Source organism: Somniosus microcephalus, chromosome 5 (assembly GCF_052327205.1).
Source record: "Somniosus microcephalus isolate GS21.2 chromosome 5, FLI_Smic_1.0, whole genome shotgun sequence".
NCBI classification, from domain to species: domain Eukaryota; kingdom Metazoa; phylum Chordata; class Chondrichthyes; order Squaliformes; family Somniosidae; genus Somniosus; species Somniosus microcephalus.
In genome coordinates this window covers 202,081,428-202,096,712 of record NC_140991.1, presented here as the reverse complement: position 1 = coordinate 202,096,712, position 15,285 = coordinate 202,081,428, and the positions used below count along the sequence as shown (strand labels likewise).

The 15,285-nt window shown below is 45.7% G+C and overlaps 1 protein-coding gene across 1 annotated transcript in view; it reads right to left on the bottom strand.

Moving 5' to 3' along the window:
* Positions 1-15,285, bottom strand: part of LOC147117522 (zinc finger CW-type PWWP domain protein 2-like) — a 139,642-nt gene that overhangs the window by 48,843 nt on the left and 75,514 nt on the right. The window contains exon 4 of the mRNA XM_085988575.1: positions 9,492-9,562. Within this exon, the coding sequence (XP_085844701.1) occupies positions 9,492-9,562 (71 nt within the window). The remainder of the gene's footprint in view (positions 1-9,491; positions 9,563-15,285) is intronic.

Here is a 15,285-nt window from a genome sequence, read left to right as displayed (position 1 = left end):
TCGTCCTCCTCCTCCTCATGCTCCTCCTGCTCCTCCTCCTGAGGTGGTGGTCCAACATGAGGTGGCAGTGCCTGAGTCCTGCAGATAGCCAGGTTGTGCAGCATGCAGCAAACGACGACGAATTGGGAGACTCGCTCCTGCGAATACTGGAGGGCTCCCCCGGAGCGATCGAGACAGCGGAACCGTTGCTTGAGGACGCCGATTGTTTGTTCTATGATGTTCCTAGTCACTTGATGGCTCTCGTTGTATGCCTCTTCAGCAGGGGTCGTGGGCGCGCGGAGCGGGGTCCTGAGCCAGGTACACAAAGGATAGTCTTTGTCTCCGATAAGCCATCCTCTTGGGTGAGGCTGTGCCTGGAACATGTCAGCCACAGTTGTCTGTCGCAGGATAAAGGCATCGTGGCTGCTGCCTGGAAAGCGGGCATTGACAGCTAGGATGCGCTGCCTGTGGTCACACACCAGCTGTACGTTGAGGGAATGGTAGCCCTTCCGGTTGCGGTAATCCTCGGCATGCTCCAGAGGTGCCCGCAAAGCCACATGCGTGCAGTCAATGGCGCCCTGCACCATGGGGAAGCCCGCTATTCTTGCAAATCCCACTGCACGCTGCTGCTGCTTGTCCAGGGTCATGGGGAAGGAGATGAATTGATGTCTCCTTCTGAAAAGGGCTTCGGTCACCTGGCGGATGCAGCAATGCACGGCGAACTGGGAGATGTTAGCGATGTCCCCAGCAGCGGATTGGAAGGAGCCGGTGGCATAGAAGTTGAGAGCCACCGTCACCTTCACTGCCACCGACAGAGACGTCCTGCGCATCAGCTGTGGCTGCAGATCTCTGTGAAGCAGCTGGCAGATGTCTGCAACCACCTCCCTTCTGAATCGCAGCCTCCTAACACACATCGCGGCAGACATGGTCAGATAGGAGGACTGCTGGCGGTATACCCTGGGTGGGTAAGGCCTCAGTTGGCGATGCCTGTTGCCCCCTCTGCGTCTAGCCAGGGCTGCCACTCTCTCACGGCATCTGTAAGCCCTTCTGGCATAAGGCTGAAAGTCAGCGTTGGCACCCAATGCAGCCCCCATTATATGCTGGCAAACACTGAGCTCTCAATGAAGGCAAAGATAATTGCTAAGCTCTGGCCTGAGCCAAAAATACCTGTCCTAGTGTTGGTCCAAACCAGTAAGCTCTCCTCCTTGGTCTCTCTCCAAAAAACCGTTGCACAAGAGTGAATGCTGCAAAATGGCTGGCCTTTATAGTGCAGGGTAAGTGCCCTTTAATTAGCGCGCCCCGCGGCCCGCCTCGGCTGTGTACCGTTCCACTTCACAGTCGTTAGGGCTGCCCGGCGCACAATGGCCCGGCACGAGTGAAGTTCCGGTTCGGGGTGCACAAAGGGCATTGCACGACGAAATGACGTCATGATCTGCGCGCGCAGCAGGGCGCGCGCTAAGACTTTGCGCCGGCGCTAAATGTGTACTGAAGTTGGGGCGAGGCGCAGATCGCGCTGCGCCCGGGTGCTAAGCGCCTAGCGCTCGAGATCTACTCCTCCTAAGGCGCTAACGGCTGGCGCTCCCAACTGAATTTCTAGGCCAAAAAGTTAGCATGCAGGTACAGCATGTGATCAAAAAGGCAAATGGAATGTTGACCTTTATTTCAAAGGGGTTGGAGTATAAAAGCAGGGAAGTCCTGCTACAACTGTACAGGGCACTGGTGAGACCACACCTTGAGTACTGCATACAGTTTTGGTCTCCTTATTTAAGGAAGGATATACTTGCATTAGAGGCAGTTCAGAGACGATTCACTAGGTTAATTCCAGAGATGAGGGGGTTGACTTATGAGGAAAGGTTGAGCAGGCTGGGCCTATACTCATTGGAATTTAGAAGAATGAGAGGTGATCTTATTGAAACATATAAGACACTGAGGGGGCACGACAAGGTAGATGCAGAGAGGATGTTTCCCCTCGTGGGGAAATCTAGAACGTGGGGGCACAGTTTTAAAACTGAGATGAGGAGGAATTTCTTCTCTCAGAGGGTTGTAAATCTGTGGAATTCACTGCCCCAGAGGGACGTGGAGGCTGGGTCATTAAATACATTTAAGATGGAGATAGACAAATTTTTGCAAGGGAGTGAAGGGTCATGGGGAGCGGGTGGGGAAGTGGCTTTGAGCCCAAGATCAGCCATGATCTTATTGAATGGCGGAGCAGGCTCGAGGGGCCAAGTGGACTATTCCTGCTCCTATTTCTTATGTTCTTATGTAAGTGCATGTTTACACCCTCTGCAGCTTCTCACTCAGAAGAGATTGCAGGGTGAGGGAGGAATGGGATGAGAGAAGGAGGATTAGGTATGCCGATACCCTCATCATCAATCGCTTCAGGCACGCCAATGGCCACGGCTTCAGTGATGCCCCTTCTAATGATGGTCAGCACTGTCTCCTCCATGGGGGTTAAAACATGCAAGGACGCTTATCCCCCTCCAGTTAATTCCTGCTGCTATGTGCCACCTTCTCCTGGAAGAAAGAGAGAAGTGTGTCAGTGAGTGTCGTGCAATATGTTTGAATGATGTGGCTGTCATAATTGAATAGCTCCCAGTGTGTACAAGCTGTGAGTGCGAGGCTTGCAACAGTGCTAAGTGTGTGAGAGTGAGGTAAAGCATATGAATGGTAGGATTGAGTCCTGGTTGATAAGTGAGCTAGGACTTAACACCTCCCTATGCAACTGGATCCTGGACTTCCTGAAGGGCAGACCCCAGGTGGTGAAAATAGGCAGTAACACCTCCTCAACACTGATCCTGAACACGGGAGCTCCCCAGGGTTGTGTGCTCAGCCCCCTTCTGTACTCCCTGTTTAGTCACGATTGCGTGGCCACGCACAACTCCAACTCCATCATCAAGTTTGCTGATGACACTACCGTTGTAGGCCTGATCACAGATGGCGACGAGATAGGCTACAGGGAGGAGGTAAGAGCTCTAGCAGAATGGTACAAGTACAACAACCTCTCCCTCAACATCAGCAAAACAAAGGAGATGATCGTGGACTACAGGAAGCGGCAGGGGGAGGGACACACCCCAATCTACATCGAAGGGGCCGAGGTGGAGAGGGTCAGCAGCTTCAAATTCTTGGGTGTATTCATTACGGAGGACTTAACGTGGTCACATCAAATCGACGTTGTAACGAAGAAGGCATGCCAACGCCTGTTCTTCCTCAGGAGACTGGAGAAATTTGGAATGGCCCCCCAGATTCTCACCAACTTCTACCAGTGTACCATTGAGAGTATCCTGTCCGGCTGCATCACTACCTGGTATGGCAACTGCACCGCCACAGACCGCAAGGCTCTACAGATGGTGGTGAAAGCTGCACAACATACTATAGGAATTAAACTACCTGCTGTCCAGGATATCTACCCCGAGAGGTGCCGGGGGAAGGCCCTGAGAATCATTAAAGACGCGAGCCACCCCAGTCACAACCTCTTCACCCTGCTCCCGTCTGGTAAGAGATACCGAAGCATACGGTCTCGTACCAGCAGGTTTCGAAACAGCTTCTACCCCCAGGCCATAAGACTCATGAACGTATAATTTATTATTATTTATTACTGTTGTTTTATTTATTATTACTGTATTTCTATTAGTATTTTTATCATTGTTATGCCATATTTATTCCAATGTTGGGAGGACTCGTAAAAATCAACATTTCATTGTGCAGTACACACGTCTGCTGCATATATGACAAATAAAATTGAATTGAATTGAATAAGTGTTTGTTGCTAGGTGAGTGATAAGGGTGTAGTGAATTGAGTTAATGGTGCAATTGGTAGGATATGCCATTTGAAGATGAACTCACTCAGCTTGACAACTCATGTGAGATCATTAAACTTCTTCCTGTACTGCATCCATGTTTGAGGAACAACACTGCTGGCATTGACATCCGCTGCTATTTCTTCCCACTGCCTCCTGAGCATGTGTCTGGAGGGCCTCCTAACCCCCCTGAGGATACAAGACATCTCTCCTCCATTCTACCTCTTCCACCAATGCCTCTAGCACATTATCAGGAACTCTTGGTGCATGCTCTCTACCATGGTCAGGCATTCTTCACTCTTTCACAGGTCAGATTCACTTCTGAAACGACTCCTAGCACCTATTCCAGTCAGAATGCACCACCCCTTTAAGAGGTGCAGGCTCCCTTTACGTAGCGCTGGGCACTTGCAATATTGGGCCCCCTGCTGATGCGTGTAGCCATAGAACAGCAAGGAGAGTGCTGGCTGCATGCAGCAATCATTTAAAACACCAGGCAGCACAAATTTGGCATGTTGCCTGCATCACAGTGAAAAGGTGCGGGTTAATCGCGATCCCTGTGCTTGTTTGCTGGGGTTATCCAATTTAAGCCCCACAATCTTTAACAATGCACATAGGTCTCCGAGTAGTTTGAATATCAACGGAGTCCCCTGATCTGTCAGAATTTCTTTTGAAATTCCCACCCTGGAAATACCCTTAACAATTCATGCTTTTTGATGCCATGTTCTGTAATATGCCTCTGGCTGCCTAGTCACATAATCAACTACTACTTACTGGTATCGCTTGGAGACCTTGCCAAAGGCTCCTCCATGTCCATAGCAATTCTTTCGAAGGATATATCGATTATGGGTAGGGGACTAACAGAGCACAGAGATGAGGTTTACGTGCTACCAATTGACATTCGAGATAGGAATTTTTTTTTTTTATTCGTTCTTGGGATGTGGGCATCATTAGCAAGGCCAGCTTTATTGCCCATTCCTAATTGCCCTCGAGAAGGTGGTGGTGAGCCGCCTCCTTGAATCGCTGCAGTCCATGTGGTGAAGGTACTCCCATAGTGCTGTTAGGGAGGGAGTTCCAGGATTTTGACCTAGTGACTGTGAAGAATCTCATTGAATGGTCATGCCATGATCTCATTGAATGGCGGAGCAGGCTCGAGGGGCCGAATGGCCTACTCCTGCTCCTATCTTCTATGTATCTATGTAACTTCATAATACAATAGATTATATTACAATACAATAGAAGTTCTGTATAAATCCCTGGCCAAAAAAAATCGTAAAATTTTCTCCTGGGTTTTTTCTACCCCGGGATGCCTGCGCAACAGGTGTTTATATGGCAGATCTAATACTAGCCGTCGATAGGGTTTTGGAACCAATAGTTATTTTACCTCTGCCCCATGCTCACTGGTCACCCTGTACAACAAATCATTTTCAATTATATCATAAGAGTCAGTCCTTTTTTATTTACCTTCTACCGGGTGTCCATTAATGGATACCACTTTGGTTTTCATGTTCTGAAAAGCCAGGTGATTAGACTGTTCCCGTTTGACATCTGTTATACTCTTGGGAAGCTCCTCAAGGGAGTCTTCCCTTCTCCCATGAAGATCCTCTCAGGAACCTTCTTGCTCGGCGTCTGACAGAGGTGCTCTACTAGTGGAAAGGGTCTCGAGTTGATCTCGAGTGACCCTATTTACCGTTTAACTTTATGGGCTTTCAGAAACAATGGATGGTCTCCACATGGGTCATGGCTTACACTATGCCAATTAAATAATCCTCCCCAGAGGCCGAGTTCTGGTTTCCCAGATTACAGTCCATAGGTTCCCCAATGTTAGGACATAGTCTTGCAATATGCCCTAACCCACCACAATGACAACACCGTAACAGCTTATCATATTTAACATTTTTAACTTTGTTATCAAAGAGGTTACAATGTCCCTTCACAGCTTCTTGCACTTCAGCACCCCACTTCCCTCGTACAGTTTTACTGGGATCTCTGCATTCCTTTGGGTTAGGAGGGTGCCATAGGATCCTGGAGAGAGACATCTCCTCGATCGTGAGCCAGTTCCTCTGCCATCAGATATCACTCTACTATGGCCACCAACTCCTGGGTGATCACCAGCTCTCCTTGTCCGACCCATCCCCTGACGTTTGGGGGTAGAGCTCAGATGAATCGGTCCACGACAACCAGCTCCACGATCCTCGGCAGATGATTTGTCTTGTGCTGCAGCCATCGCTGGCCCTGGTGGATCAGGTCGTATATCCATGATCTTGGAGGTTATACATCTCATAGGCCCAGGTTTGAAACCGTTGAGTTCTTCTTCTTAATAACAACAGAAAATGCTGGAAAAACTCAGCAGGTCAGGCAACATCTGTGGAGAGAAATTTGAGTTGACGTTTCGGGTTTGACCCTTCTTCAAAACTGGAGAGAAAAGGAACTAGATCGAAGGCAGGGCTGCGATCGGACAAAAGAATAAAAGAACCAAAAGAAGTAAAAGAGATTAGAAGCTAGACGAGATGGTAATAGGCTGGGATTAGGTGTAAAGTGTGCTGGCAGGGCAAAAGATAGCTGCCAGGTGTGAGAGAGAAACAAAAGGAAAGGGGGGGGGAAGGAAAGGAGTGGAAAAATATAAGTAAAAATGAAATAGGGGCCGAGGTTATGATCTGAAATTGTTGAACTCGATATTGAGACCGGAAGGCTGCAGAGTGCCTAATCGGAAGATGAGGCACTCTGCAGCCTTCCGGTCTCAATATCGAGTTCAACAATTTCAGATCATAACCTCGGCCCCTATTTCATTTTTACTTATATTTTTCCACTCCTTTCCTTCCCCCCCCCCTTTCCTTTTGTTTCTCTCTCACACCTGGCAGCTATCTTTTGCCCTGCCAGCACACTTTACACCTAATCCCAGCCTATTACCATCTCGTCTAGCTTCTAATCTCTTTTACTTCTTTTGGTTCTTTTATTCTTTTGTCCGATCGCAGCCCTGCCTTCGATCTAGTTCCTTTTCTCTCCAGTTTTGAAGAAGGGTCAAACCCGAAACGTCAACTCAAATTTCTCTCCACAGATGTTGCCTGACCTGCTGAGTTTTTCCAGCATTTTCTGTTGTTATTTCGGATTTCCAACATCTGCAGTATTTTGCTATCGTACTAGAGTTCTTCTTCTTCTTAGGCAGTCCCTCGGAACCGAGGATGACTTGCTTCCACACTAAAAATGAGCTCTCAGGTGACTGATGAGTCCAATGCGGGACCTACAGTCTCTGTCACAGGTGGGGCAGACGGTGGTTGAAGGGGCAGGTGGGCGGGGTTCTTGGGTTGGGGTGCGCTCCTTACGCTGTTTGCGCTTGGCTTCTGCTTGCTCCCGGCGAAGAGACTCGAGGTGTTCGGCGCCTTCCCGGATGCTTCGCCTCCACTTTGTGCGGTCTTGGGCTAGGGATTCCCAGGTGTCGGTGGGGATGTTGCACTTTTTCAAGGATGCTTTGAGGGTGTACTTGAAGTGTTTCCTCTGCCCACCTGGGGCTCTCTTGCCGTGTCGGAGCTCCGAGTAGAGCGTTTGCTTTGGGAGTCTCGTATCGGGCATGCAGACGATGTGGCCCATTCATTGGAGCTGATCGAGTGTGGTCAAAGCTTCGATGCTGGAGATGTTGGCCTGAGCAAGAACACGGACGTTGGTGCGCCTATCCTGCCAATGGATTTGCAGGATCTTGCGGAGGCAGCGTTGGTGGTACCTCTCCAGTGCTTTGATGTGCCTGCTGTACATGGTCCACGTCTCTGAAGCATATAGGAGGGCGGGTATCACTACTGCTCTATAGACCATGAGCTTGGTGCTGGGTTTGAGGTCCTGGTCTTCAAACACTCTCTTCCTCAGGCGAAGGCTGCACTGGCACACTGAAGGCGGTGTTGGACTTCGTCATCAATGTCTGCCCTTGTTGACAGTAGGCTCCCGAGCTCTTACCATGGGGGTTACTCTAGTATGGGCCAGGATTTCCTCCTTCAGCGTCTAGTAATCAGCTGCATCCATTGGTTCCAAGTCAAAGTTTGCCTTTTGGGCGTTTCCTACAAAAAAAGAGCCACAATCCCTGTCCACTGTTCTTTTGGCCACTTTTCTTGCTTTACGCATCATTCGAAGGCCAGAAGGTACGTCTTTTATCTTTTGCAGTATCAAGCTAGGCCAGATAGGTTGCGGGTCTGTCACTTTGGATCCTCCTGCCATCAGTCTCTGCATCAAATTCTGGATCTCGGCCTCAGTTCTTTCCACTTTCACCATTCTAATCCGATGTTTCTTGTTGGAGTTACAGAATCTTGTTAATTTGCTCCTTTTGTGCCAATGTGGCCTGCATGAATGCTTTCAGAATTTCCTCCATGATGGTGTGTATTGGCCTTTCTCAGAGTGCCAAAATCCCACTTCTGACACCATGTGTAATAAGCTGAAGCAGACCCAAGACCCAGTGATCAATTAAACACGCAGACTAGTGCTTAAAACAAGTGGGGTTTATTCACCCACGGCAGTTGTGTCTTTAAGTGCAGCGATGAACAAGAGAGTAACAGATTACTTTCCAGCCTACACCTTCTCATTCTCAGTTCCTTCCTCTCCAAACCCCTCTCCCCAACTCAACTATTTCCATGTTTTTTATTCTTATAGTCATTCCTGGTTAAAGGCAATTAACATCAATGATTTCTTAAAGCTATACCACCTTGCCTTGGTCATTCTAACATTTTATATAACTTATTAAAGTTGCAACCCTAACAGATACAGAGCTCTCAAAAGCCTCACATATCATCCCTCTCTCACGCTGTTACACTATGTTTTGCTATTTTATGTAATGCATACGCCCTAATGGTATATTTAAAAAGTAAGATTGCATACTTTTGTAGGATGTTTTTTATTGATCAGAAACAATTTTCTCTCTTACATAAGTGAAAAGAAGGACAAATATGATGAATGCCAGTGGCAGGAGAAAAAACTGTAGATGGTCATGTGGAACGGTATGGGAAAGAGAAGTCACAGGCTTCTGACATCTGTGATTTTCCAGTTGCTTGGCTTAGTGTACTCATGGTACACACAAGACAACAAATGAAAAATATACTGTTCTTTGGCAGCATGAAATGACACAATGCTAAAATAATCAGATCTTGTAGCAGTAGGACTGAAATAATTTAATTCTCCATTAAAATGTTATTCAGGTTTATGGTACAAATTATGTGGTGTTTCTCACAATAAAATAGCATTAGTCCTTTCTATTGCTACTTACAGTAGTGAAATCAATAATGATTCTGTTGACAGTGCACCAATGTGTGGTGCTATTGTGGAGTGGGACATAAATTTGATCCCTCACTCTGATGAGATGCCTATCCTAGCTGTAATGCTGTGCAGAGGTGCCAAGTACGGCCCATGTTGCCTCCTCATAAGGGAAGGAGGAAAATTGATGACAGAATCATCACTGGCTGCTTGGCCACTGGACATGTACAGCAGTGAAATCAGAAAGAGAGACAGGGGAAAAATTAGAGACCAACATATCCAAAAATAAATTATTTACCTGATTCAAAATAGTGACAGTGATAACAAATAAGATGCTCCCTCCCTTCCTCTAAAAAAAACAAATTTGTTAGGTTTTCCTACCACTGTAACAGTGGATATCAGTTAACATGTTACAGAATTAACATAAAATACATCCAATAAACCAAACCTAACCTAGTCTTTTTTCTAATTACAGAAAGTTATACATACCCCTGCTTTCACTTGCCAATATATTTAGACCAATTATTGGTAAAGACTCCTGTGTACTTTTTTGAATTTTCCTAAACATACAAAAAACACCATATCAATGCAATATTCAATTTGAATGTTATACAGGAAGTATGAATCCAAAAGATAAAGAGGAATTATACCTTATTTTTTTATTATTATTGCTTCACATTTTAGTCACAGATTAAATCATCTAACAATATAATCCTGTGTTGTATTTGTTTCACCATTAAGGGTTGTAGTTATTTCTTCAATTTGAGCAAATTCTGGAAAGTATGGTATCATTGTAGCTAGCTAATGCTTTGTAGGTGCACTATAAAGAGCTTTTCCAAAGAATTTTGACTCAAACACAGAACTATTATTCATTCGTACTATGCTTAAGAGCCAAAATACTGTGAAGAGTTTACAGTATAACTAGGATAGCCAATCCTCCAGGATTATCCTGCAGTCTCCAGGAATTAAAGATTAATCTCCTGTATACGGCTGCAAGCAACCCAGAAGAAAAATAATAGGGACATAAAAAAAAGTGTGTTTTTTCATTTTCTTTGAACACTTCCATGTATTAGTTATAAAAATATTGGAGATAGGAAAAAAGACTGCTTGACTGGCAGGACAGTTGGAAGCAGGTCATGTGATGAAACCTCCAGAAATATGTCCTAAAGTTGGCAACCCTAGATATAACTGCGCAAGTTTACAACAAAGGTGCAGTGCACTAGGCAGTGATGGCATCTTCAGTAAGGAAAGTATTGTGGAACAAAAAAAGACCTCATGTTGAGCCCACTCTTTTCAATAGTGCATTTACAATTGACACTTCTCCTTAGAGACCTGAATAATCCCAGGTAAAACTTCCAAAACATTTCCATTTGCAATTTCTATTTCCATCTGCAACTGATCAAGGTTGAGTAATGTAGATTATAAAGTTGGATGGTTATCCTGGAATTTTTTTTGGTTGCCTTCAAGAAACACAAAAGAATTTCCTTCTGATTGTCCACTCCCAGCACAGACCCTTACCTGTTGGAAGTTTATATTAGGAAACTGCATGCATGCAGCTCATAATTTTCCATCCATTAAAATTAAAAGCCCCAAACTTCTGGGCTATGGTGGACATTTTCTGTATATGTATCCTCACCAGATGAGAGTCCACACTGGGAGGGCACAATTGGGAAATTTACCATGTAGTGTTCTGAAAAAATATTTGATCTGCTGCGTCTATACTTATATTGCTATGTTCTTCAATCCCTTTCATAGTTATTAATCTAGTTCCTTTTAAAAGAGTTAATCACCATAGTATTATCTACTTTTGATGAGAAGGGGAAGTAATGCCATCCACTCAGTGCTGAAAATGTTTTAAAGAATTTACAGTTTTCCTTCAAATTTGGCAATCAGTTTATGCCATTATGAATCAAACATATGCCCTGACTCCACCCAACCCCCAAAAGACAGTACAAATGATACATTTCACTTTGAAGGCAGCTGTGAATTAAAATTAATCAGTTACCATAACATTTATTGTTGCTGGTAAGTATGGTTGTATTTCCAGGCTACCAATAATTTTGATGACAACTTATAGCTGTGGAAAATAACTATCTTGAAATTAAAGATTGTTTTGTCCAATTAATGCCATATCCAATATTGGTTCACTCAGCAGAAATTGCTTACCTCTAGTGAAGTAAAATCACCAATCGAACCAAGTATTGGGGCAGTTCCCATTAATGTCAGTCTGATATTTCCAAACCCTTACATCATCAGCACCACTAGTCACAAGTGAATTGCGACTGCACTGAGTACTGGAAAGAATTTCCTACGGAAAATTAGTTGGCGATTTTAACTCACCCTGCCAGTGGGAAAGAGGTGGCCGTGCTGTTAAAATCGTCTTTCAAAACTTAATGTCCCACTCCCGCTCTGTTCCTACCTGCTGCCATCTTAACTGGGATTTTTAGGTAGCTAAGACGCCTGCCTGATTCAGATGGGATCCTCATTAATACATGCAAATCGTAGTTCTATATGTCATTAGGACCCTGTTGGTATTATAACGGCTGTCAGAGCAAGGTGCCCACCACAGCTGCCCTGATCAGTGAGGCCCAGTAAAGTATGTGTTAAACTTTCCTTTGTGGGGCTAGGAGTGTCCCCCTCAGCCTCACAAAGAAAGTCTGGGCCTCTGCTGCCCCAGGTTCTTCCCTCTTCCCACCCTCGAAACTCTGCTGAAACCTCCCCTGCAACTTATCCGAATTATGGCGAAAGGCCTTGGAGCTGCCCATCAACGTTTGCCGGCAGCTGTCCAGTTATCTCTTTATGCTTGTTTTTGGTGGGAAGTTGATTGACCTTTAGAGGACTTGAGGAACCCCAGAATAGCAACATCCTGGAGCTGCAAGGAGACCTGCTGGTTTCAGCAGAGCCAAACTGTTCTAATACTGTGTGCCTTTGTATATTTCACAGTGGAATGGATACTTTGTATTGCCTCATGAAGCTGCCATTTTCTAAAGTCCTTCATAGTTCTGGATGCCTCTGAAGCTGTATTAGTTTTTTTTTTAAAACATGCCTTTCAATAGTCCTAGTTGCCAAAGGTAAAATGAATGTTTCAAAAAATGCATCCTTCAGTTTTTCATACTGTGTACCTAATACAAACATTTGTCACCTGTCCAATCTAAGCCCTTTGGAACCAACATTATAATAAGTCTTGATAAAGGGTTTTGACCCGAAACGTTGACTCTAATTTCTCTCCACGGATGTTGCCTGGCCTGCTGAGTTTTTCCAGCATTTTCTGTTGTTTTTTATAATAAGTCAACTAACTTGTGTGGGTTAAATTGCTTATTTCAGATCTTAAAGTAGCAAATTTGAATAACTGCAACTCATGTCTAACTGGATGGCTTAATTTACCCCCAGGAGTATATAAAACCTTGGTGACTCAAAGGTAAAGTGTGAATTACCTTAGTGGCAAATGGACATGGTTGTAAAGTCTGTGGGTTGTACAGTTAATAACGACACAGACTTCAGGAATAACAAACAAACAGGTCTTTACTATTCGAAGGTCAGGGCGAATCTGCCCCAGCAATCCTGCCACAACACTTATATACTGGTGTGGTCACTGTCGGTATTACAGTATACAGAAGCCAAACAAGTAGTGCCACACCTAAAGTAGTTCTCTTAAAGGTGAACGGTTACATACAATAGTTTCGTTAAAGGTAGACGGGTACGTACACTACAATCCTCCCTTTTTAGCTTTCAACATACTGAGTCCATAGTGAACATACATTATAACATATATACAGCTTATGTAAGACAGTTCATAGATTCAGTCTTTCTGGAGGTTTCCGGATTCTGTCCGGATAACGCCGCAGTGGTGTCGTCATTCCAGGCGGGCTAGTAGGTGCTTCTGGCAAAGTCGATTCGGCTTGAAAGACAGTGTCAGGTTCAGCTGATTCCAGTATTACCAGATCGGAAGTAGGTGTTCTGGGTATCTCAGACTCAACATTACCCGGGTAAGGTGGTGAAGTCGGTTGCCCATTTGTGGCGGACCCTATGATTTGGTCAACATGGCGCCTTATTATATTGTCCCCAATGTCCACGGTGTACATCAACGGCCCTAGCCTTTTTCCAATAGTTCCAGGCTGCCATTTCTCGGTACGGTAGTCCCGGGCCAAAACTCGTTGACCGATCTGGAAAGATCTAGTGGCCCTTTCATTCATGCCCTGGAATTGCCGGTTCTCTACGCCCCTTCTGACGTTTGGTTTGAGCAAATCCAGCCGGCATCTTAGGCGTCTACTACAAAACATAATTGCGGGAGTTTGATTTGTGACCGCATGTGTTGCATTCCGGTATGCCAACAAAAAGCTATCCACCTTATGTTGTAGACTTATGTCTTCATTACTCATGGCCTTTACGGCCTTCTTGAAGGTCTGGACAAACCTTTCAGCCAATCCATTGGAGGCGGTATGGTATGGGGCTGACGTGTAATGCTTAACCCCATTGCTCTTTAAGAATTTCTTGAATTCTTCGGACACAAATTGCGGTCCATTATCAGAACAGATCTGTTCCGGCAGGCCATTCCGAGCAAACATAGTCCTTAACACTGTGATGGTTTTTTCCGTCGTGGTGGTGGTCATCTTAATTACTTCCGGCCACTTGGAGTGGGCATCCACCGCTATTAGGAACATCGAGTCCATAAATGGACCAGCAAAGTCGATGTGTACTCTTTGCCAAGGAGATGAGGGCCACTCCCATGGATGCAGAGGAGCCTGTGGTGGCGCGTTCTGAACCCTCTGACATCCTAGGCAGTTCTTCGTGATCTCCTCTATGTCTCCATCAATGCCTGGCCACCACACAAACGCTCTTGCTAGATTCTTCATCTTTACTCCACCCAGATGTCCTTCGTGCAGCTCCTTTAGCACTTTCTTTTGGAGTTTGGGTGGAATCACCACTCTAGATCCACACATCAGGGTTCCTCGACACACTGACAGTTGTTCTTTCCTCTGTGAAAATGCTTGCAGTGTTGGTTCGCTCTGTGCTGGCCATCCCTCCACCGTTACATCATAGACTCGTGAAAGAGTCGGGTCATTCCTTGTCTCATTCTCAATCATTTAGTTTGTTATCGGTAGACACTCCACTATGGATGAGTGGAACAACTCTACTGGGTCCACTGTACTCGCTTCTTCCACCATCGGCAATGGCAAGCGTGATAACCCATCAGCATTTCCATGCTGTTTGGACCTTTTGTACTCAATTTCATATTGGTGTGCCCCAAGTAACACGGACCACCTTTGTAACCTTTGTGCTGTCATGGTGGACACGGCCTTGTTTGGGTTGAATATGGACACCAACGGCTGGTGGTCTGTCAGCAATGTGAACTTTTTACATTGTAGGTAATGGTTGAATTTCTTCACGCCCCACACAAGACTGAGGGCCTCCCTATCTATTTGAGCGTAATTTCGCTCCGCGGGTGTCAATGATCGTGACGCGAATGCCACTGGCCTTTCCGAGCCATTTGGTAGCCTGTGCGAAAGTACTGCCCCAATTCCGTACGGGGAAGCATCACAAGCTAGACGAAGGGGTAATGCTGGGTTGAAATGAGCCAACACTTTTTCAGAGGTAATCAACTCCTTGCTTCTGCGAAAAGCCCTTTTGCATTCTTCACTCCACTTCCATGGTGTTTCTTTCCGCAACAGATCATTCAGCGGATGCAGCACCATGGATAAATTTGGCAGAAACTTGTGATAGTAATTAATCAACCCCAAGAATGATCTTAACTGTGAAACGTTTCCTGGGGCGGGGGCCTTCACGACCGCTTCTATCTTTTCAGGTGACTTATGCAGTCCCTCTCGGTCAATGACATGACCGCAGTATGAGATCCGTTTTTGGAAGAACTCACACTTCTTGCGATTAACCCGAAGGCCATACTCCTTCAACCTGGTGAGTACCAGTTTCAAATTCGTGAGGTGTTCTTCCTCATCTTTTCCCGTGATTAAAATGTCATCTAAGTAGCACTGCGTGCTTGGAATTCCTTGTAACACCTGTTCCATGGCCCTCTGCCAAATTGCTGGCGCCGAAGCTACCCCAAAGACCAGTCTATTATGGCGATACAAGCCTCTGTGAGTGTTGATGGTGAGGTACTGGCGTGACTCTTCCTCGACCTCCATCTGTAAATATGCCTGAGCCAGGTCTATTTTCGTGAAGTGCTTCCCTCCAGCCAACGAAGCAAAGATATCTTCAATCCGCGGAAGCGGGTATTGTACCGTGTGAAGCACCGGATTCACAGTGATCTTGAAATCTCCGCAGATAC